Below are 25230 nucleotides of genomic sequence, written 5' to 3' on the forward strand. Positions count from 1 at the left end.
AAGGTTAGAGTCTTTAGGAGGGGAATGTGTTTAAGTAAAATCAAAGTCTAGTGAAAGAATGGGAAGTATGATATTGTTTAAAGATGGTTTCAGTCAAAAAAAAAAAAAAAAAAAAAAAAAAAAAAAAAAAAAAAGGGAAAAGGAGGTCGAAGAAGAAGATCGAGGACAAGGGATTGGAAATTAGCAGCAAGAAACCCTAAATTATTTTCCGTTGCGATCATGAGACCCGTCGTCGTCATAGGCCAGGTAAATGGAAAATTGAGTGCTTTATTTCGTTTTTGTTGTGGTTCGATCGATCCATGATTAAGAAGATGTTCCCCCTAACTCAAAAAAAAAAAATAATAAAAAAAAATTTTGCAGTATTTTCGCCGAGGGAAATCACTTGTTGGGTATCGCCAGTCCCGCGATTTTTTTTCCTTGCGTACTCGTGATCCCCTTGGTATCTCTTACATTTTACATTCCCCTACATTTTACATTCTTCGAATTGTTGTAATGCCGTATGAGTTTTCTCCATGTTAACTCCTTCCCAGTGGACTGTGTTGTTTCTGCCGTCTGTTTCTGGTGGTATTTTAGATTCTACACTACATCAAAGCTTAATTATTTTCTACTTTTTGGCATGTTGGATAGGGTTTGTTTTAGCACTTTTGGCAGTAGATTTCACCGTCCTGTTCAAATGAATTAGGATGATTCTTGGTTATGTCTACGGCTATTTAATTAGGATTATGGGACTGTAAATAGGAAAACTCTGCAGTCTCTAAAATATACTGATTTATGTGAGCTGAAATGGTTGGTTGATGGAGTCGTTGAGTTGAGCTTTGTGACACAAATTCCGTATTGGTTGTTTTGGCGGTTCTTTGAGAGGTTGTTGAGCCTTAGTATCGGGCGCGGACAAGCACAGTAATGTGGCCCGAGCGATTCTCGCCGTCCTCGATTATAGCTCCACGTCCGACACTCGCAAATCGTCTGTCGAATTCCTTGAATCTGTAATTCTTCTCTGTTTTTTTTTACTTCTTTTGATCGATTTGCGTTTTTGTGTTTGCGTCTTTCGTTTATGAATATGATGATGTTAGCTGCTGCGCTAGTGGGTTTTACTAGTGATCAAGCTTTTTAAGGATTTGTTACTTCGGGGGAAACAAAGTATATAATAAAAATTCGAACTTTTTTTAGTTAGATGATTGGTTGGTCACCTCAGATTATGTTAATTTTGGTTGGTGTGAATTTTGATCTTTTTGCAATTATAGATTTAGCAATTATATACATGTGACGGATTTGTTTTGTTTCGAGTAATCTGCGGTCTTTGAAATACATTTGCAGATAAAATCTGGAGATGTCAGGGTTTTGGCAAATACTTCTTTTCATCTTGTGAAGAAGGAGTGGTCTCCTGAAATTCGTCTGCATGCTTTTAAGATGCTACAGGTTTGTGCAAACATGCCTTGCTTTCTGCTTTTTATATATTTTTCTCTTATACTTAAAAAAAAAACTGCTCTTGCTGAACGAAACTGGACTAGATAAGGACGGGATTTAGAACTCATCGATATTAGAGTCAAGTTGCTTTGTGGTACGGATCCAATTCCAAACTTACTTTGTTAGTCTCTAAATAGTCAGGGAGGTCAGTTGGACAATCTCATATTATAGAATGGGAAAAGCTTGAGACGCCTGTCGAGAGAATTTGAATGGCTAGTCAAATTTTGGAGACTTTCGTACCCCAATTATGTAACATATCCCTGTTCTGTAATATAATAGAACCTAAAATCTGGAGATGTAAGGTTTCTGGCAAATACTTCTTTTCATCTTGTGAAGAAGGAGTGGTCTCCTGAAATTCGTCTGCATGCTTTTAAGATGCTACAGGTTTGTGCAAATTATTGCTATATCTCAGTGCAGTATGTTGTGTGCTATGTGATTGTCATAATTTAGCTTCTTAGGAGAGCATAGAAACCTTATTGTGAAGCTATCTTTCCTTTTCAGCATCTGGTCAGACTACAATGGGACGAATTAAGTCCTCCGGAGTGCAGGGATCTTGTTGGTGTTTCTGTTGAACTAATGTCAGAGGTTGCTAATGCATGCGAGAATTGGCCTCTTAAGAGTCAGTCAGCTGCCCTTGTAGCTGAGGTACAAGTTCAAATTGCTCTGCGTTTTCACTTGCTGTCATCATCATTGGTTCTTGTTTCCGTTCACTTTCTCAGATTAATATCTTTATCTTATTGCAGATAGTTAGAAGACAAGGACCTGATCTTTGGCATGAGATATTTACATTATTGACTTCCTTGTCTGCTCAGGGCCCCGTACAAGTAAAATGTTCTTCCATTTATTTACTTTAACAATTTTTTTTCAGAGAAATTAATAAAAGCATACCTATTCTTAAACGATAGGCTGAATTGGTCTTGATGACGCTGAGATGGCTTCCTGAAGATATTACAATTCACAATGACGACTTGGAAGGTATTTATGAGTAAAATATACTTTGTTTTTGTATTAGTCTGTCCGCAGGGTGAAGCTTAAACTAAATATAATCGGTTATGGGCAGACACATATTCCAACATATGTTAGTTTTGTAATTCTGTATACCTTAAACTTTTCAGTCTAGTTATACTCAATCTGGTGAACTCTGGTTTCACCACTATGGTTTAGGTCAGACATTTTGAAGAAAGTACCTCTTCAATTATCAACCTTATCATTTCTTTTCAGCTCCATCCTCCTTTCTAAGTTCCGTTTTGGACATCTCTTCAGGTGACAGGCGTAGGCTATTGTTGCGCGGACTTGCTCAATCTTTGCCTGAGATTTTGCCTTTATTGTATAATGTATGCCGCCGACTTATTCCTCTCAGTAAAGTTGTTTGCTGCCACGGTAAAATTTGCTGAATATATTAAAATGCAGCTTCTTGAAAGACACTTTGGAGCTGCAATAAGTGAAGCTTGTAGGCAACACGTTGACCTGGCAAAACAGCATGCAAATGTGGTTATAGCTTGCTTGAATGCCATCATTGCATATGCTGATTGTGCTCCTGTTCCAGATCTTGNGTCAAATTTTTATCGTTTTAAGCTGGTCATTTGAAAATTTGAGATCAGATTCTCGTTCTTGAGTGAGCCGAGTCCAATTGTTTACTAAGTGTAGTATCCTTGCTGATATAGTTTGATTGTCTGGCCATTTATAACTTAAAAATCCTTCTCTATATGTTAGCAATAATATTTTTCATTATTAGATTTTATTTTCCACAAATAATCATGTTGTGAATATGTTGCCTTAATCGTTTTTATTTTTGTATAGATGCTTGGCTTCTTCCAATACTTCAAGTTAGGCCTTCACTTCGAGGCACTTTCTCTTTTGGCTGGTATGTCGTAAATCCAACCTACTTCTTTGGGAAATTTCAAAGACAAACATATTTGTTGCTAACTTCAGCATCTTTTCCTTTTGAGTTTTTAGTCATTGATGCGGGATTTACTTCGAAAGCCCAAGGCTGCGACTTATCTTAGTGGTGAGGGATCATCAACTGGCGGTGTGGTTAGTTCAAGCCAGGTTGATAGTGAAAAGAAAAAAAGACTTTTAAGTCTTATTAATGATGATATCTCTGGCAGTCTACTGGATGTATCTTTCCAGCGGATGTCCAAGAAAGAAAATGTNCTCTTCTACCGCAGAGTTCGATTCTGCAATTAGCAATTTGTTTCAGATCCTGACGAATGTCTCCAGAGAATTTTTATTCAGATCCTCTTCAAGTTCTAGCGATTTAGATGAAAATGATTATGATTTTGCAAAATGCATGTGTGAAAGAAAGTATGGCCTCTTCAGGCTCAACTAACTTGCAATGCATCTCTTCTGATGGTGGTGTGATGGCTGTTCACCTTCAGCAGGTATTGTTAATGTCTTATTTTTGTTACTTAACTGGATGTTTTCAGTGTAGAGGCTGAAGTTAGTAATTGCTGCAATGGCAAACTGAAAGAGGATAAGTTTGATTTTGAACAGTCAAATTTTTACCGTTTTAAGCTGGTCATTTGAAAACTTGAGCTTAGATTCTCGTTCTTGAGTGAGCCGAGTCCAATTGTTTACTAACTGTAGTATCCTTGCTGATATAGTTTGATTGTCTCGGCCATTTATAACTTAAAAATCCTTCTACATATGTTAGCAATAATATTTTTCATTATTAGATTTTATTTTCCACAAATAATCATGTTGTGAATATGTTGCCTTAATCGTTTTTATTTTTGTATAGATGCTTGGCTTCTTCCAATACTTCAAGTTAGGCCTTCACTTCGAGGCACTTTCTCTTTTGGCTGGTATGTCGTAAATCCAACCTACTTCTTTGGGAAATTTCAAAGACAAACATATTTGTTGCTAACTTCAGCATCTTTTCCTTTTGAGTTTTTAGTCATTGATGCGGGATTTACTTCGAAAGCCCAAGGCTGCGACTTATCTTAGTGGTGAGGGATCATCAACTGGCGGTGTGGTTAGTTCAAGCCAGGTTGATAGTGAAAAGAAAAAAAGACTTTTAAGTCTTATTAATGATGATATCTCTGGCAGTCTACTGGATGTATCTTTCCAGCGGATGTCCAAGAAAGAAAATGTTCCTCCTGGTGTTACTGTTTCGATTGGGCCCCTGGAACTCTGGAGTGATGAATTTGAAGGGAAGGGAGGATTTGGCCCGTACCGATCAAAGCTGGTATATTCCTGAACCAAATGCATTGGGGCTTACTTTCCAGACAAACACTTGCCTAAAAATTTCTTTTTTCCGTGCAGCTAGAATTGATCAAGCATACTGCTTCTCACAATCTACTATATATGGAGGCTTCTTTGATGATCTAGTTCATATTTAAGCTCATGATAGAAACATTCCCAGGATGTAGCAGTGGTGGACAGCCAGCAATTAGCACTTGNGAACAGTCAAATTTTTACCGTTTTAAGCTGGTCATTTGAAAACTTGAGCTTAGATTCTCGTTCTTGAGTGAGCCGAGTCCAATTGTTTACTAACTGTAGTATCCTTGCTGATATAGTTTGATTGTCTCGGCCATTTATAACTTAAAAATCCTTCTACATATGTTAGCAATAATATTTTTCATTATTAGATTTTATTTTCCACAAATAATCATGTTGTGAATATGTTGCCTTAATCGTTTTTATTTTTGTATAGATGCTTGGCTTCTTCCAATACTTCAAGTTAGGCCTTCACTTCGAGGCACTTTCTCTTTTGGCTGGTATGTCGTAAATCCAACCTACTTCTTTGGGAAATTTCAAAGACAAACATATTTGTTGCTAACTTCAGCATCTTTTCCTTTTGAGTTTTTAGTCATTGATGCGGGATTTACTTCGAAAGCCCAAGGCTGCGACTTATCTTAGTGGTGAGGGATCATCAACTGGCGGTGTGGTTAGTTCAAGCCAGGTTGATAGTGAAAAGAAAAAAAGACTTTTAAGTCTTATTAATGATGATATCTCTGGCAGTCTACTGGATGTATCTTTCCAGCGGATGTCCAAGAAAGAAAATGTTCCTCCTGGTGTTACTGTTTCGATTGGGCCCCTGGAACTCTGGAGTGATGAATTTGAAGGGAAGGGAGGATTTGGCCCGTACCGATCAAAGCTGGTATATTCCTGAACCAAATGCATTGGGGCTTACTTTCCAGACAAACACTTGCCTAAAAATTTCTTTTTTCCGTGCAGCTAGAATTGATCAAGCATACTGCTTCTCACAATCTACTATATATGGAGGCTTCTTTGATGATCTAGTTCATATTTAAGCTCATGATAGAAACATTCCCAGGATGTAGCAGTGGTGGACAGCCAGCAATTAGCACTTGATTGTATTGTGGCAACGATTTTTGATGGATCAAATGAGTTTGCTGGGGGAAGTTCTGAAGTTCATTATGCATTACGTGGAATATACGAGGGTATATTGCAGCATATTCAAATTTCCAAGGTTTTGGTTACTTCGAGGATGTCGAGTAGTTTATACTTGGTTTTCCGTTATATGCATCATGATTTAGCTGGTCTTGCTGCAAGTCCTGACATCAAATTCACTGAGCAACAGGTCATATAACCCTTGGTGAAATAGATTTCAGTCACAACACGGAGTTGGAGGCAAATCCTAACCGTGGTAATAATGTCTATGTTTTCAGGTCAAATGCTATATGAAGCAACTACTCTCGGGGGCTCGAGCATTGCCATAGCCGAGGAGTTCTTCACCCTGATATAAAAAGATCAAACCTTCTTATAGATAATGGAGGAGTTCTTAGAATAGGCGATTTCGGGCTTGCAACGTTGTTTGATGCGAGTAAGAGGCAACAGATGACGAATCGGGTTTTTACTTTATGGTACAGAGCACCAGAGCTTCTTCTTCATGGTGTTATTGAGTACAGTGTTGGTATTGATTTATGGAGCGCCGGTTGCATTTTAGCTGAGTAATTAGCTGGTAGACCGATTATGCCAGGTCGTAATGAGGTTAGCTCTCAAGTTATGATTTTCTTTTCAAGGTTGAGAAATGTTTGAGTTATTCCTAAGAAATGATGAATCGGTATAATGTTCACGCGGCAGGTTGAGCAGTTGCATAGGATATATAAGTTATNCAGACCGATTATGCCAGGTCGTAATGAAAATTAGCTCCCAAGTTATGATTTTCTTTTCAAGGTTGAGAAATGTTTTGAGTTATTCCTAAGATATGATGAATCGGTATAATTTTCACGCGGCAGGTTGAGCAGTTTGCATAGGATATGTAAGTTATGTGGATCACCTTCGGAAGAGTACTGGAAGAAGATTAGGCTCCCATCTACTCATCACAAGCCTTTACCCGCAGTGTAAGAGAAAATTAAGAGAAGAGGTTTGCAAAGATTTTCTCTCCTGAGGCGCTTTCTCTACTCGATACGCTTATATCGCTCGATCCAGCTCCAGATGCGTTGATGAGTGATGTAAGTTTTTTGCAGTTAAATGTTTGAAGGTTTAAAATAGTAAAGATTACAGAAATGAGAGTGGTGCAAGTTAGTTGGGATTTATGAATGAAAAAAATGCTTGAAACTTGTGAATCTTAGGCGTGTGACTTGAATCTTGATAGTGTTTAAAAACTTCCATGGCTGATGTATTTTTGACACATGAATAAATTTACTCTCTTTGGAAGAAATTTTCACAACTCGTCTCTTCTTTCTCTTAAGCACCACTACAGTTATTGTTATCTTTTCTTTAATGGGATAATCACATTCCTAATTTTTAGTACACGTCATTTTTGTAAGAGTTAGATACTCTTCCTTCAACTTCTTCTTTTGGATTAATCAAAGATGATGAGACTCCAGCAAGCCCAACAAGACAGGCCCAGCTTAAAAAAATTGAGGCCCCTGGTTAATTTAATCACGTGTTGGTGGGGGAGAGAGAGTAGAACGTCGGAAGAAGAGCAAACCCTAATTTTTTGGATTGGAGAGCGAGGAGACACCCCCCACACCAGAGTAGAAGAAATGTGGAGTCGGATTTTCCCAGTAATAGAGTTCTATTATTATTCAGTTTGAATTCTTCTTTTTTTTTTTTTTTTTTTTTTGGGGGGGTTTATGATGATCTAATCTGAATTGGTTGACATGGAAAACTGCAGCCAAGTCGGTATATACAGGGTTATATAGGATATGGCATTCCAGGTTCTGTTGGATTTTTGGGCTACACAATTTGGGGTAAATGTCAATCTCTCTTGTTTGATTTTGCTTTAAAATACTTTTTTTTTTTTTTAATCGCTTAATATTGCTACCTCAGAATTGAGAAGGAGTAAGAGAAACATGAAGAGGATGGAGGAAATAGTAGAAGAAGTAAACGACAGGATTAATCGTACGACCGAAAAAAGGAATCAGGTATATACGAACCTCTCCTTCATAGACAACCAAATTGACACCTTTGAGTATCTCCTGCCTCGATTCAGCAATCACAGCTCTCAAATCCCTAACCTCAAGCAACGGGACCTTACCTCCGTCATCGCGATCTTCCACCAACGAATCCGAATCAACGGCTGAGGATACCGAAGACGCAGCAGTAATAGTTACTGAACGACAAGTGGTTCTCAGAGTTGGAGCAACGACGGCGGAATTAGCTCGGAGATTGGAGAAGAGAACCCGAGACGGCGAAGTTCCAAGCCGAACTCGCTGAGGAGGAGGACGTGATGAAACAGTTGGAACGAATTGAGCAATTGAGTATGCCTGACGGAGCTGTAGACTAACGCCGGCCATGGAGATTAAAAAAATTGCGGCGGAAGAAGACGAAGACGGTGGAGGTTAAGTTATCCGGTGAGTGTTGTGGTTAGGTCCTAGGGAATCTTTAATTTCACGTGTTGAATGCCACGTTGTATATATATATATATATATAGTAAGGAAATTTAAAAGAAAATTAAAAAAAAAAAAGTAAAACGACATCACTTTTGTGTTGATACGCATCTTCTTAAAACCTTAAAAAGCTTCTTTCCTTGAAGTACAAGAAACCACATTTTACATATGATATGAGAGAGAGACCTTGGGATGAAGAAACAGACAAAGTCAATACCCTAAAGCAATCCTAAACCCAAACCCTCTTATGGCTTCTAACTGTATCTTTATATACAACATTCAAACACATGTTTCTATGTTTCATATTCAGTTCGGTTTTATTACTTAAAAAGTTTCAATTTTTTTTTTCCTGACATAGTAAACTGTTAATTACATGGCTGCGATGTTTAAGAGACCAAGGCCTGCCGGTGGTCGTCACCCGCCACCGCTGGCTCCGACTGTGAGCAGTTTCAAACCGAGAGCTCAATGGACTAACTCCGGATCTTCCATTTTCCTCTATGTCAATCTTCCTGGTCTTTTTTTCTCTTCTTTCTTGTGTGTTTGTGTCTTTGAAGTTCAATATTTAAATGATACAGTTTTTATGAATTTCTTGTTTATTGTGTGGAATGGACAGACTTTTATATTGATCAAATATCAATAAAGAAGGATGAGAGGACGAGGATTGTACAGATTGAAGGCCAGCGACGGCTCTCTGCTCAGACTAAGGCTCGTTTCAATGAATCTTACCGTGTCTCCGATACCTGTGACATGACTAAATTAAGCACGTCCTTCTCACATGGACTCTTGACGATCGAGTTTCCAGCGATCGTGGAAGGTGACAAAAAGGAGAAAGCAGTCCAAGATCAGGGGAAGACAGAACAGAGCAGGTCTAATCAGGAGAAAAGTGGTCATAATGAGAGTACCTTGGTACGAAAGAAACCTTTGAACGAGGAGAAACAAGTGGGAACAATTCAAGAGAAAGCTGCTCCAACGTTGAATGAAGAAAAACCCAAAACGTATAAGTCAGTGGTTGAGAGTAAAAGAGAGGTGCCAACGGGCAGTCGAGAGAAGTCTGAACCGAAAGTAAAAGCAGGAGAAGCGATCCCTAACGTAAGGGGAAAGGAGAGTCCGAAAGAAGAGAAGGTGGTTGAGAGAAAGGAGGCTGCTCAAATGGGTCAGCAGAAGATTATACAGAAATTGAAGGAAGAAGAGGCTAAACGTTCACCAACCCTTGGTACTAGCACCTTAAAACCCAAGGTACGTGCGATAGAAGAGGAAGTAAATGGGGGAAAGAAAGATGCTAATATAAGTCAGAATAAGACTGGACAAATGGTGAAGGAGAAAGAGATTATACGTAAATCACCAGCCGTTGATGCTAGCTTGGGACCTAAGGTACAAGCTAAACTTGTTGAGAAGAAGGGAGATGGTGAAATAGGTCAGAAGCTGAAAGAGGGAGAAAATATTAACGCGGGGCAAAAGGAATTAATGAAATACACAAAACCAGTTGTTGGTGATGAGGCAAGAAGAACAGAGAAAAAAACGAATCAACCAGAGCCTGAGCTAAAACCAAAAGAGGGAGATGAACGAACCGAACTGGATGTTGATGATGGCTTGATAAAAAAGCAGGATGAGAAAAATGAGAAGGTTGGAGATATACCAAGTGAAGGAAAGATCCAAGAGATAGTGGAGCAAAAGAAGATAGAGGAGACCGTTTCAGCCAAAGATACAGGAGATCATAAGGATAATGCTGAAGTTGTCGAACAAGAAACCGGTCCATTACTAGTCAAAGAAGGACAGACGAAGACCAGCATGGATCCTCCTCCTACCGTAGGAGGAAGAGGAATGGGTGAAGAAGAGAACCGGACATATGACAGACATATCTTTGGTGAATGTCGGCGCAGCTGCTCTTGTGATCATGGGCTTTGGTGCTTATGTCTTTGTACCACTTGTAAAATATTTCTCTTGATTTGGTTAATAAGAAAACAAAAGTGTCAGAGCACTAATGGTTTATTTGTTTCAACTTTCAGAAAAATAATACTAAACCAAAGATAATGTGATACTGATTAATGTTAATAACTAACTTCGATAATGATTTCCTCTTCTCGTAGTTTAGTAACATAGGAAAACGAAAAAGACGAAGTGAGGACTAAAGCACATAGACGCCATGTACTGAACTGATTATGGTCACAAAAAACTGGTTGAATTGATTTACAGGCTAACGGCTTCTATGATTTCCTCTGTTTCTTCTTCATCAGCTGCAGAGATCAGAGAAGCAGATTGGATCTTTCCGGCATGATCGAGCCGCATAAGAATCACTCCCCTGGGAAATTAATAATCAAATAAGAACACATAAACATAAACAGTAGGACAGTCTGTCAAATGAAGGGAATTAACATATACCGTGCTCTACGAGATTGGATGGAGATATCCCTGACTTTGATCCGGTTCACAATTCCGCTTTGACTCACCAAAACTACTTGCTCATCGCTCTCTCCATCCTCTGCAAAAAAAACAACCATTGGTGAGATTCTATATAAACAGCAATCACAGAACATATAAATCCTTATTTCTGGAAGAGTATATTTACCAGATAAGGAGTAACCAACCACGAAAACAGCAGCCAAACGATCATCTTCCGCAAACTGAGAAATTGAGATGAAAGGAAAGAATAAATAAACAAACAAATTTAATAAAAGATGATAATAATCCAGATCATACCTTGTATCCATGTACACCAACTCTGTTCAACCGCGAACGCTTGAAGCTACTCAGAGGAACACGCTTTCCGTAACCGTTCTCACAGACGAATAATAGCCATGGACCAGTGGTTTGTTTCCTGCATTTGTTTTGGGTTAACAAAGTAAAGAAGACAGTAAAACATCAACTAATGTGATGAGAAGTTTCTAGAGCAAATTTCAGCAGATATAACTTGAGAAAAAACGTACACAGTTGAAATATCTTCCGACTTCTCTCCCATATCTTTCCGCAGAGATGCAGGTATGATGTCCATGCTCGCCATCTTATCCTCTTTCCTAAGTTACATGGCAATCACTCCTTTTGTATTTCTGCTCAGTGTACGAACCTAGTAAAAAACAGTCATTAGAGTTTGCTCATGTAACCAACCTTTACTTGAAAAAAGTTTATGAACCACAACTTACACCATCACATGTACTTAAGACGACCATTCCATTTAGGGACGCCATGGCCACAAGATCATCGCTTGAGCAACAACGAACCCATTTCAATTCATCACCAGAATTCTAAAGACAAATAAGTATCTTAGAATAACCTTGTTAGGAAGACTGTACCCAAAATTGGACTAGAGGAAAAGGGACAAACCAATTGAATTGCTATGATTCCAGTTGAGCGTATTCCTGAGAATAGTTTCAAAGATACTTTCTTGATGCAGCCATTCACTGTAAGCATCAGGAGATAGCGGTCTTCAGCAAACTCACTAACCGGAACGATGGAGGTTACTCTTTCACCTTCCGACATGGATAATATCTGTTTCCCCAAGTCACATAAATAAAGCGAAACATTAGCCTTTCACAGAACTGTAATATTTTTTTCGACGTAGCAGAGGGAAAACATAGATATACAAATATGTAAATTACCTGAACCAAAGGTGTGCCAGCTGCATTGCGGGAGCATTCTGGAATTTTATACGCACGGGTCGAGTAAACTATGCCCCGGTCGCTGAATGTAAGAACACAAGCAATAAATTACACAACAAGGCCGAAAATTAAAATCCATGTGTACGGCAAACACAAGTCGGTTTCCGTTAAACATACCTGAAGAAAAGGACATGGTCATGTGCATTACAAACAAGAAAATCAGACATTGCATCATCAACTCTCAGTTTCCCAACAGACTTGCCAATCGTTCCACGCTGCTGAAGATTGAATGTATCAGGCTTCATCCTCTTCACATAATCCTTTTCGCTGATAGCCTATAATCATCCAGAAATCAAGAGTTACAAAACAACAACAAAGTTTTCAGAGTTGAGAAACTTTATAGGTTTAAGTATGCAACAAACCATCAGCATCTCTTCATTTGGAATATATCTTCCAGATCACCACTGTCAGAATCCTCCAACATTGAACGCCTGGGACTTGAGAATCTGTCCTTCAGCTCTATTGCTTCTTGTTCGATTAACTAAAGAAAACGAAGGGAAGAAAGTAGTAAGCAACATGAAAAAGAATATCATGGACCAGAGTTTGAACCTCAGTGGACTCAAACAATCAATATTACAAAGTTAGAGTATCTATACTGCGGCATCTATCATTCTAACAGCGTCTACGTGTTCTAATATCTTCAGCCAAAAAGTACAGTAATAAATAACAAAAAAAGTGAGTACGTCACCTTATTTGTTCGGGTTGATAATAGCGACTCCAACTTTGTAATTTGCTCTGTCAGTGAACTACTCTCATCAGTAAACTTTTTCCGCTGCATACATATGAAGGGATAATCTAGTTAGAGCATTTTCAGGCTTTCAAGTTTCATAAAATGAACTTAGAGAGGATAAGAAAGCACCTCAAGAGCAGTTAGCCTTCGAAGACTTATCTCCAGTATAGCATCAGCTTGTTTCTCAGAAAGACCATATTCTACATACGTAAATGTTTGAATATGTTAATTTTTATCTATGGCTTACAATTGGGACTTAACAATCATAAATCCCTAAAAAAACTTCATCATAAACGTCAAATCTTACAATGAACGAGACTCCAGCACTTCCACATAAAAAAGACAAGAAATATATTATGTTCGTCATTTATAATTATGGACAATTGTACCACAATATGTATTCTTTTGGTAGTGCGGATCCTAGACTAAGTCTACCAGTTCACCTAAGAAAAATTGTCTCTAGTTTACTTTTCTCACTATTACTTTTCACCTCCCAGTTCTCGCTCACTTTTCAGAATTTTGTTTACACATCAACCTATCATATGCAGTCCAAAAGTGTCAAATAGAGTATATTCTCAAAGTAAAATAGAACTCACCGCTTTGTAAAGCAGCAGCAGCAGACGAATGACTTGAGGCGCTTTTGATGAGTTGAATTACTTGATCCATATTGTCAAGTCCAACCACAATACCCTAAGCATATATACAGTGAAGATATTAGAAGAAAAGCTTTACATAGTGAGATAATGGTCTTCATGCGCTAATTTAAGAAAGTCAAACATTTCTAAACACACCTCAATAATATGCTTTCGCTGTTGGGCATGTGAAAGCTTGAATCTTGCACGCCTTTCAACAACAGAACATCTGAAGTCTATAAAGGCCTACACACAAGCAAGAAACATAAATTTGTGATTGCAGTAGTAATGAACTAGACATTCTATCTCTGATTTTCACTTTTCTATTACTCCTAGTGGGATATGTAGATAAATGATATTACAAAGACAAGTACCTGAAGTAAATCTTTCAAACCCATTAGCTTGGGTTCTCCATCACATAAACTGTAAAATACGTAATATCACAATCCAGTTATGATCATTAGAAGCTTCACATACTCATTAGAAGAGTTTCAACGAGTCATCCTGGGAAACCCCCAAGTTTCTTTCGTAATGCCAATTCTATCAAGAAATACAAGAATTTCTATCATACTACCCTATTCCATGACCCACCCACATATCTCCTAATAATTAATTTCATTACTGAGATATAAGAGAAGCTGTTGGTTAATGCATTCAACTATACCGATCTTAAATCCAGAATTCTAGTTGACAACGATCTTTATCCTTAAGGTTTCTCGAAGGGATATCTAGTAGTGTTCCAAAAATATTGCCGAACTGAAAGACTTTGTTGTTAAATTTTTATACAGAAACTGCAATAGTTTCTCTAGATAACAAATGTGGATTTCATTCTATGTTTCTTCCACAACTATGATGTCTTGGGTTCTACACAACAACATGCAAAATAAAATGTTACTTCAAAGCAACTCACCCAACCATGTTGCAGCTAAAGCTTGATTGAAGGGCAGTATGCCGGTAAAGATTATTTAGCACAAGTGCAGGATCTCCTCCTCGTTTGAGCTATACAGAAGTATTTGGATATTATGTCAAAATCATTACCTTCCGATACGAAAATTTAAAGCAGACTAATACATGATACATCGAAGTGCAGAGAAAGCAGTGCAATACCTCAATAACCACACGCATCCCATTACGATCACTCTCGTCACGTATGACACTTATGCCCTCTAGCGTCTGAAATTAACAAACACCTAACATCAATAGATGAAAAACAGACTTCGCAAGCATCTAAGGAAAGTGAAATACTAGATGTAACACACATGTGAATAAAATAAGTACATATTGGTAAGTGAAGCAAAAATAAACATTAGATGTTGCAAGTTTAGTTGTACCTTATTTTCAACAAGTTCGGCAATCTTCTGGACAAGCGTAGCTTTATTTGTCTGATAAGGAATCTGCAATAAATTCCAATCAAGGCATTACTCTACTGTTATTTACCATTATGGTACTGCTCATAAACCTTTTTGAAAGCCTCCTCCTTGGAGATCTGTACATTAATCTAAAAAGAACTAAACTGATCACCTCTGTGATAATAACTGCATTCCGCTTTGTCTTTGCATCCAGCAATTCAACTTCAGCTTTTCCTCTAACTACAACACGCCCTCGGCCAGTTCGGTAAGCATCCAAAACCCTTGACAGCGCATCAACACAATATACAATTATAAGGATCCGACATTACAAAAGGAAATGGCATATGTAAACTATTATACTTTTTTCATAAAAGTATTCAACAAACTTGAAAATAATTTTTGATAAGTAAATGAACTACACAATATGTAAGCTTTCCAAAACATAAAAACTCAGAAATACATGATAATTGAAAAAAAGGCATAAGACAGACAAATAAAGGAAAACTATTTACTGGACCATCCTCTTCACTCATTTTGTAGGTACCTTTTAAGAGATAGGTACAGCTTCTGGAATGTTAGTCATAGATCTAAACGAAAGAAATTGTTTTTCCATTTCCATAAAAAAGAGTTTAAAACTTTAGAAGTGTGTCCTTCTATTTGATCCTTTAGATAGCATGCCATGCTCATATACGAGAATTTACTAAATCAAGTACTGCCTACTCACAAAAAAAAATAGCAAGGAGGAGAAACTGGAAAGCAAAGAGTTACGCAAGGTTTCCCATTATTATTCCTCCAGTTGGAAAGTCAGGTGCAGGCATGTATTCCAGCAGTTCTTGCAGCTGGCCAGACAAAGAAGAAAGTGGAAACAAAATCTTATGAGTCGTCTACTTATAAAGCAGAGAAGTTTTCACATTAAAAAAGACCCACAATATTGACAGTCACAGAAAAGCAAAGAGGAAATTATTGATACCGTTGCTTCTGGATTATGGATTAAAGCGCAAAGCACGTCTACCAACTCCCCAAGATTATGAGGGGGAATATTTGTTGCCATGCCAACCTAAACAATGTGAAATGATCAAGATTCAATTTCATATAATATCTCATACAGCAGAAAAAGAAAAAAAAAAACTCATGAGATTAATTATAGAAGCCTAGAACAAAACTAAGGAATTCAGATTCAAGATTTGTTTGATTATTATACCGCAATTCCAGAAGCTCCATTCAACAACAAAGCAGGAAGACGAGCAGGCAACACTGCTGGTTCTTTTTGCGAGTTATCAAAATTGGCCACAAAATCAACCTGCAAACCAAAAAGGTTAAGGACCATCTAGTTGAGCATCGGTAAACTTGGTAATAAATCAACAGTGAAGTTACCGTATCTTGGTCCAGATCAGACAATAATACTGCCTCTGCCAGTGGCTGTAGAAACAAATAGGAACAATAAGCTGAAAGACACTAATAAAAATACAAGTTCCTCGAACGAAAAAGTGAATTGCAGGGAAAAGCATTATTAATTTGAGGACAAAGCAAGTTGAAAGGCACTCACATCAAGTCTGCATTCAGTGTAACGCATAGCTGCAGGAGGATCTGCATCTATTGAGCCAAAATTTCCATGGCCTTGGATAAGTGGACATCTCAAAGAGAAATTCTGTAACAACCAAGATGAAAAAGAAAAAAACGAATGCATTAAGATAAAAAAAAAGAGCGAAACAACTTTGGGAAGAATCATGTCGTGGCTGAAAAGGGAAACATTATTTGAATACTAAAACTACATGAACATGGACTGAGACATTTGTAGTTGCTTAATTACCTGAGCCATCCTAACAAGAGAATCATAAACAGCCGTATCTCCATGCGGATGAAATTTACCAAGAACCTGAAATATTTACAGAATCCAAAAGCACAATCGTTCTTCAGAATAAGGAAATCGAAGGAGGAAAACATCTCGAAGAAATCAATAGTTACCTCTCCAACAACTCTAGCACATTTCTTATATGGTTTCTTAGATGACATCCCCAATTCATGCATAGCAAAGCTGAAAGACAAATAATTGAACTTCAGAAACGAACACATTCACTGAATTAAGTAGCTTTAAAAAAAACTAAGTAGCTTTAAGAGGAACGAAGTCACTCAACAGAATTCTCCGATGTACTGGTTTCAGACCATCTCTAACATCAGGCAAAGCGCGTCCAAGCAAAACAGATAACGCATACGACATGTACGACTCAGTAGCTTCCTTATGAAGCTCAAAAGGCACAATACGAGAATCGTCATCGGAAACCACCAAACCGCCATTGTTAGACCCAGACTCAGCTTTGACCTGCTCATCGCCGCGCTTAGCAGCACCCACGACGAACTTGCCGGACCGGGGATTACGAGAAGAGAAGAAACGGACGGCGGAGGGTTCAGTGCGGCGGAGACGGCATAATGGGTCGGTGAGAGGGAATCGGTAGAAAGAGCGGCGAAGGAGGGAGGAAGAGAGACGGAGAGTGGAAGAGAGAGACATGAGAGAGTTGGGATTAGGGATTGATGCAGTGGAATGGCATAATAATGGAGTCATGCCCCAAAAAGGGTTTTTACAAAGTGATATGGGTTAGAGATAGCTAAAACCCTAGAGTGTGAGACAGCCACACCGGAGGATTTTTTCCCAGGCGCCAATTTCAAGACTTTTGGGCGGAGGGGGCTTTCTGTCCAAACATAAAAACATCTATCTCATTTTGTGATATCTTTTTTGTTTTATTATTGAAAACACTTGGACGAAAAACTAGAAAACATTTTAGTTTTACCCCAAAGTTTGTGATTGTTCTATTTAGTCCAAAACGATAGAGTAGATGATTTACATTATGTATTGTCAAACTCTTTGTAACCAAAACAAAAATTGTCTAAGTAATTGTACAAACTTTAGAAAATCTCTCATGAAAAATCTCCGAGCCGAGAGAGCAGAGAGCGAATCAGAAAGAGATGAACAAACAAGAATCAATAGAGCATGAGAGCATTAAGGGACAAAAATCCGAGTTTGAGTTGGCATATCGGAAAAAAAAAAAAAAATCCGGCTTTGATCAGACAAGAACACGAGCAGCATAACCTGCTTCACAGATGAGAACAGGTTTTCCTCCACTCAGATTCTTAGCAAACTCAGGTTGGGCCTTTTCATATTCATCCTTCACGTATGAAGCAGCTTCCTCTGCTTTCTCTGCATCTACAAAGGCCACACAACATCCCCTGAACCCTGCACAACCGAGCACCATATACACCAGGAGCCTTCAGGAGAATCTTGTATAGCTGAATCAGTGGCTCCGCACCTTCATCAAAACTCAGCAGAATTTAAAACCAAAATGATGACTCTAAGAGACATGGATGTGACAGGACACTTGTGGTATGTATACACTTTAGGATATGTTGCATCTGGGATAAAAGGAAGGCATAAGAGTGTACCGCATTCGTAATTCTCAATAGAACTCAAGCCGGATGCTGAAATTAGCTTTCCAAATTCTTCAAGATTACCTGCAGCCCAGGCTTCTCGTCCTGAAATGTTAAGAATAACAAATCACAATTTCAAACAAGTCCGTATAACATCATAAAGAGGTTAATGAATCATTTCTGTACGTAAAGAAACTTCTGTAAGAATTCAAGAGCATTTGCCTTCGATAACCCGCATGTTTTCTGAGAAATAATGCTCTGCTCTTCTAGCTAAAACCGGTTCCAGCTCATGCTGCACGAACAAGTATGATTGCATTACATATTTATATAGGGATGATTTAGGTGGAATCTGCTTTACCACAAGCTTAAGAATATTGTTTTCATACCTTGTGAGCTTCGTAGACCGCATGCTCAACTATTCAGTGGGACAGTTAAAGGCATGGCAATAAAGAAAAATCTTATCAGCATGCAACTAATAAGAGACATAAATTCCACACTCTAAAAGTTTTTTTACCATTGCACAAGGTAGGTTCCAGCTCACTGTTCCCAGATGCACTGAAGAGAACACAAATCAAGAGAAGGTTGTTAATCTTGTGATGCAGAAATATGAGTAGAAAGAAATGGACTTTGCAGCATTTCGACGTCTCAAGAAGTGAATATATAGATAAATATGTGAATTGAGCAGATTTGCACATACGTCAAAAGAACCTTTGCAGCCTCTCGACACTCAGAAACACGCAGATTATATCCTGCGTTGGTGGTCAATGCCTGCCTCAAGCCTGAGAATGCTAACAATATCCTGAACGGTTTCTCCAGTTCAGGAGCCTGTACAAGCTCGTGGTTCATAGTCTGCATATCTTAAACAGATTTTCTGAGATGACAGTTTCTGGATGGATATAAAGGTAAGCAAGCAACATTCATGTTTCCATATCTATGGCTGGTTAGGAAGTACTTCTTTATGAGCCTCCTGATTCTAACCATTCATTTTCCTTTTAGTAGGAACTCAGCATTGAAATAAATAAAAATTGAAGAAAATGAAAAGATTAAACACTTGTTGAGAACGTTGTCTATCTCATTTGATCGCGAATCAGAATTTCAGTTTAGAAATCAAAAATATCTCAGGCTTCCCATGGGAACTTGCGCAATAGAACAGTCCTGGTTTGACCACATGAGCAAGCTTCTTGCTTATTTTGCACAAATCAAGAAAATTTTACCTTGCAGTCCATGTATGTTAGACACCCATAACTCGAAAGCAAAATAGCTGATTGATCCAGTATTCCATTCTTCAGACCCAGATACCCGTTCTCAATAAGTCTGCAGAAACAAAATAAAGCACATGTATTCCAATTTGCAGCACTAATTGATGGTTTTATAAAAAGGCAACTGCTCATGAAACAATACAGATGAGCTTTTTAGTTCCATTAGAGGGAAAATTGTATTTACCTGTCATATTCAATATTTTCTGTCGGGGATACAGTCAATTCGTTTGCACTCTCTAAAGCTAGCAGGTACGCCACACCAACCTGTCACATTTCTGGCGATCATAAAATAATATACAAGATTCATTTTCCAAAAATTAAGAAGTAAACATCATTCCTCATATGCTAAAAGCGTTTAGTTACTGGTAAAGGACAGGAAAAGTTCTCTTTCCGGAGAAACTCCTGCTGTACAAAACCTGGTGGGATTTAGTTACTTACAGCAGCTGATGAGCTAAGCCCAGAACTATCTAGTCCATTCGAGCCACTGAGGTAACCAACAATGCCCTTCAAAGATCAAAAAATTTACTTAGAAACACATTAATATACCTTTTGCTTAAAATACAATTATCAATNTCCAATTTGCAGCACTAATTGATGGTTTTATAAAAAGGCAACTGCTCATGAAACAATACAGATGAGCTTTTTAGTTCCATTAGAGGGAAAATTGTATTTACCTGTCATATTCAATATTTTCTGTCGGGGATACAGTCAATTCGTTTGCACTCTCTAAAGCTAGCAGGTACGCCACACCAACCTGTCACATTTCTGGCGATCATAAAATAATATACAAGATTCATTTTCCAAAAATTAAGAAGTAAACATCATTCCTCATATGCTAAAAGCGTTTAGTTACTGGTAAAGGACAGGAAAAGTTCTCTTTCCGGAGAAACTCCTGCTGTACAAAACCTGGTGGGATTTAGTTACTTACAGCAGCTGATGAGCTAAGCCCAGAACTATCTAGTCCATTCGAGCCACTGAGGTAACCAACAATGCCCTTCAAAGATCAAAAAAATTACTTAGAAACACATTAATATACCTTTTGCTTAAAATACAATTATCAATTATGTCAACTATTATGGGGAAGCATGGCCTAAAAGATCAGGTATGGCAACCAAATAAGGGTAAATGTGGAACACCAGAAGATCACACGGCAAATGTGCAGGCTAACCTCATTCCCTTTTATTGTTCAACTTTATCTATAGCAATATCAAGAAAACGAAACTTAAGTTTGTTACCTGTTCGAGATTCTTTTTGCTGGTCTGTAATGCATAAACCGCTCCTCTGGCATAAGTGCCCCAGATGCTTTTTTCCTTCCATGGCGACGGGGTACTTGCATCATTCTTGTTTGCTAGGCCTATAGGGTGCTGGATTTCATCTACACTATATAATTCAAAACCCGAGAAACTAAAATAATAAGAATGCATGAAAACTAGAAAAAATTTGCAAGCTCAACACTGAGTCACTGATACTTTGTTTCCCTTACAGCGCTAAGGGTCCTCAATTTCCAATGAATTGTAGCGAAAGATGCGCAAAACAAAAAGGTTGAATCTGATAAATGTCTAAGACTTAACGATAAGTTTATCTACATACATATAATGGTTTGCTTGCAAGATCGAAATACTGCCAAAATACCCAAGATGCAGACTTTCTCAATAATATGTGGCTTAGTAACCAGCTAATGCATGTCTGACAATGGACACAGAAGTTTGAAAACACTTATGACAAGATGAGAGATCCTGAAACATATACACACCTGAAACATACTTCTCCTTCAAATTGTGCAGAACGCAGCTGGACCTGCATATATATTAGAAAGAGAATAAATGGTACAAAGACATCAAGGCTCGAGTAAAACACATCAGACAGAAGGAACTTTCCCAACTCAGAAGTAACTTAATCGCAAGCCTACATACCACAGTCATTTTGAAAAGTTTCCAATTCATTAATGCTACCTCAGGTCAGGTGATAAACATAAAGGGACCAGGACACTTATGTTCTACATTACTAGAATCTTCATCTACTCTCAAACATTCATCCAAAAATTTAGAATGGTGCTTATTTGTGCTAGAATTCAAACAGGTCAAGCATACTTAAACACATAAGTGATACAAACCTTAGTATCGCCTGATGGGACAAAACCAAGAAGGATCCCTTTATTAATCGTCATAGCTGACACAGTTCCACCCTGCCAATACCAAAGATGATTCACATTTAGAAGAAAAGCGTATGAAATCAGAGAACTCTAAAACTTGATCAAAACCGTGATTAAAATCGCTGTTCATCACAAACCAACCTGATGATCAATGTGAGCTCCTAAAGGACATATACGATAAGGTGAGACCACCACTCGAACTTCTCCTATATCTCTTCCAGTCATCTGTGACACTGCCTCCTTTATGGAAATTAACTGCGAATAAAAACGAACGATCTCGTAAGATTAAACACCAGAGTCAGATTCCAAAATATCAAGAAAGAATCATCTCCGTCGCTACTAAAATTAACACAAAACGGAGGACATTGCCACCGATTTAACCAAAATTTCGTAGACGATAACAAGCAGATTCGTGCGTAAATAGAGAAGAAGAAGAAGAAGAAAAATGAAGAATAACCTCGGAATCCGTAGGCCAAGACATCGCCGCGAAGCTTTTTCCCAGATGGAAGATCTGAGAATAATGCAAAGATTGTTTCGTGTGAGTATCTGAAGAGCTGAAATGGAGACGAAGAAGCGGGCTGAGTGAGTGAGTGCGTGAGTGCGTGATGTGGGAGTAACCGTGGAAAGAGGAAGATGACCAAATTTAGGTGCTGTTTGGTAACACGTCTAACAAATATGAACGAATAAAAACAAAAAAAGACCATGGGTGAACGTGAATAAATAACCCCAAAGAAAAAATGAAAAAGAACAATAAATTGAGCACAAATTAAAAAACTTAAATATGCTTCCAATTAATTTTTGTAAACTAAAAGATACAACTCGTTAAAAAAAAATCGGTAAACCCATACAAATTTGTAAAGCTACACACTTGGATATTATGATGTTTTCAGATTTCTACATAGTGTATACAAATTTAAAACCTAAATCCAACCGAAAACATAGTGCTATAGTGGCCAATCTTAAACAAGAATGTTCACGCCGTCGACGCCGACATGCTTATATATATGGTACATAAAACATGAGAAGCACTTAATACATTCTTGGTATTTTAAAGCGAGAATTCTAAATCCCCTTTGTGCCTCGCACGTAAGTTGGTTAAGGTCTATTCAAATTATTATATCTTTTTCTATGTATTTATATGACTCTCCAACATCTCCAAACATAACTAGCACAAAAACTTCAAAAAGAAAAGAGAAAAAGAGAGAGGGAGGAATAACGAAGATGTCCTCCACTTACGGCAAAGTCGACGAGCGTGAACACGTAATGCTCGAAGCTCGTCGTAAGACGAGGAAGAGAATTGCAATCATCGCTGTATCACTAATAGTTCTTGCCATAATCGTGGTCGGAGCCGTGTTGGGAACCATGGCTCATAACAAGTCATCAGAGACAGTGGAGATCAAGAACAACGGAGACTCAGTCTCCGCATCCATTAAAGCCGTTTGCGACGTTACGTTGCACAAAGACAAATGTATGGAAACCTTTCGATCAGCTCCAAACGCGAGCAGTCTCAATCCAGAAGAGCTCTTCAAATTCGCAGTCAAAATCACAATCGCCGAAGTTTCAAAAGCTCTCAACGCATTCTCTTCCTCCAACGATGAAAAGAGCAACATCACCATGGATGCATGCGCTGAGCTTCTTGACCTAACGATAGATAACCTCAACAACACGTTAACGTCATCATCAAACGGTGACGTAACGGTACCTGAGCTAGTCGATGACCTCCGTACATGGCTGAGCTCAGCCGAGACGTACCAAGAGACGTGCGTCGATACGTTGGCTCCAGATATGAAGCCCTTCGGAGAAAGTCATCTCAAGAACTCAACAGAGATGACGAGTAACGCCTNACAACGGAGACTCAGTCTCCGCATCCATTAAAGCCGTTTGCGACGTTACGTTGCACAAAGACAAATGTATGGAAACCTTTCGATCAGCTCCAAACGCGAGCAGTCTCAATCCAGAAGAGCTCTTCAAATTCGCAGTCAAAATCACAATCGCCGAAGTTTCAAAAGCTCTCAACGCATTCTCTTCCTCCAACGATGAAAAGAGCAACATCACCATGGATGCATGCGCTGAGCTTCTTGACCTAACGATAGATAACCTCAACAACACGTTAACGTCATCATCAAACGGTGACGTAACGGTACCTGAGCTAGTCGATGACCTCCGTACATGGCTGAGCTCAGCCGAGACGTACCAAGAGACGTGCGTCGATACGTTGGCTCCAGATATGAAGCCCTTCGGAGAAAGTCATCTCAAGAACTCAACAGAGATGACGAGTAACGCCTTAGCGATTATCACATGGCTCGGAAAGATCGCTGACTCGTTCACACTCCGGAGGCGTCTGTTGACAACGGCTGACGTGGAGGTGGATTTCCACGTGGGCCGGAGATTGTTGCAGAGCACGGATTTGAGGAAAGTGGCGCATATCGTGGTGGCGAAGGATGGTTCGGGGAAGTACAGAACCATAAGTAGAGCTTTAGAGGATGTGCCTGAGAAGAGTGAGAAGATTGTTGCAGAGCACGGATTTGAGGAAAGTGGCGCATATCGTGGTGGCGAAGGATGGTTCGGGGAAGTACAGAACCATAAGTAGAGCTTTAGAGGATGTGCCTGAGAAGAGTGAGAAGATTGTTGCAGAGCACGGATTTGAGGAAAGTGGCGCATATCGTGGTGGCGAAGGATGGTTCGGGGAAGTACAGAACCATAAGTAGAGCTTTAGAGGATGTGCCTGAGAAGAGTGAGAAGAGGACGTTGTGAAGAAAGGAGTATATTTTGAGAATGTGAGGGTCGAGAAGAAGATGTGGAACGTTGTGGTGGTCGGAGATGGAGCGAGCAAGAGTATTGTCTCTGGTAGACTCAATGTCATTGATGGAACTCCCACTTTTAAGACCGCAACATTCGGTAAAGTTCAAACAACACAATATCATTACTTATTATCCAAGAAAGTGGCTCATGTCATAGTTGGTATGTTTTATGCTCTGTTTTTTACTCTGTTTTGTATTGTGCAGCTGTGTTTGGAATGGCAAGAGACATGGGCTTCATCAATACACAGCCGGTCCATCAAAACACCAAGCCGTAGCTCTAATGGTAAGCGCAGATCTCGCTGCCTTATACCGTTGCACAATGAACGCATACCAAGACACGCTCTACGTGCATGCACAACGCCAATTCTACCGTGACTTCACCATCATTGGAACAGTAGATTTCATCTTCGGTAACTCAGCTGCAGTTCTCCAAAACTGCCGGATCCTCCCTCGCCGGCCAATGAAAGGACAACAAATCACAATCACGGCTCAGGGACGTAATGACCCGAACATGAACACAGGAATCTCGATTCACCGTTGTAACATCTCTCCGCTCGGTGACCTAACCGAAGTCAAAACGTTTTTAGGTTGACCATGGAAGAATTTCTCGACGACGGTGATAATGGATTCGTTCTTGCACGGTTTTGTTGACCGGAAAGGTTGGTTGCCTTGGACCGGAGATTCTGCTCCGGATACTATATTTTACGGTGAGTATAAGAATAACGGCGCTGGTTCGTCGACGAGGAATAGGGTTAAGTGGAAGGGTTTGAGGTTTCTTAGTACCAAGGAAGCTAATCGATTCACGGTGAAACCTTTCATCGACGGAGGAAGATGGCTTCCGACTACGAAAGTGCCGTTCAGGTCCGGTCTCTGAGTTTGTCTATTCCGATGATGAGATTTACAATTGCAAATCTCTTTTCTTTTTTTTTGGATATTTGTAAAATTTTATTTGTTCATTATACTGTAA

The 25230-nt window shown here is 38.9% G+C and overlaps 3 protein-coding genes, 1 long non-coding RNA gene and 3 pseudogenes across 4 annotated transcripts; 5 read left to right on the forward strand and 2 right to left on the reverse strand.

The window, feature by feature from the left end:
• On the forward strand, positions 141–3051 carry LOC104748014 (protein HASTY 1-like). The gene is made up of 9 exons (XM_010469711.1): positions 141–246; positions 361–983; positions 1315–1416; positions 1744–1848; positions 1966–2109; positions 2208–2288; positions 2370–2439; positions 2728–2798; positions 2875–3051. Exons 3-9 carry the CDS (start codon positions 1408–1410, stop codon positions 3049–3051), a joined length of 657 nt encoding a protein of 218 aa, XP_010468013.1. The 5' UTR covers positions 141–246; positions 361–983; positions 1315–1407.
• Positions 3625–4859, forward strand: LOC104744614. Its single transcript, XR_760653.1, has 4 exons — positions 3625–3845; positions 4205–4268; positions 4361–4651; positions 4729–4859. It is a non-coding gene; the product is annotated as an uncharacterized LOC104744614 (long non-coding RNA).
• Positions 5282–6384, forward strand: LOC109129050 (protein HASTY 1-like). Its single transcript, XM_019236604.1, has 4 exons — positions 5282–5566; positions 5744–5870; positions 6011–6076; positions 6197–6384. The coding sequence occupies exons 1-4, from the start codon at positions 5282–5284 to the stop codon at positions 6382–6384; spliced, it is 666 nt and encodes a 221-aa protein (XP_019092149.1).
• On the forward strand, positions 8413–10237 carry LOC104744612 (leiomodin-1-like). Its single transcript, XM_019237304.1, is given in 3 exon segments — positions 8413–8779; positions 8881–10115; positions 10117–10237. Coding segments are annotated over 3 exon segments (1470 nt in total). The 5' UTR covers positions 8413–8640; the 3' UTR covers positions 10213–10237.
• Positions 10310–17249, reverse strand: LOC104744611 (annotated as a pseudogene).
• LOC104744615 lies at positions 17471–22071 on the reverse strand (annotated as a pseudogene).
• Positions 22656–25137, forward strand: LOC104748015 (annotated as a pseudogene).

Source organism: Camelina sativa, chromosome 15 (assembly GCF_000633955.1).
Source record: "Camelina sativa cultivar DH55 chromosome 15, Cs, whole genome shotgun sequence".
Classification (NCBI taxonomy): domain Eukaryota; kingdom Viridiplantae; phylum Streptophyta; class Magnoliopsida; order Brassicales; family Brassicaceae; genus Camelina; species Camelina sativa.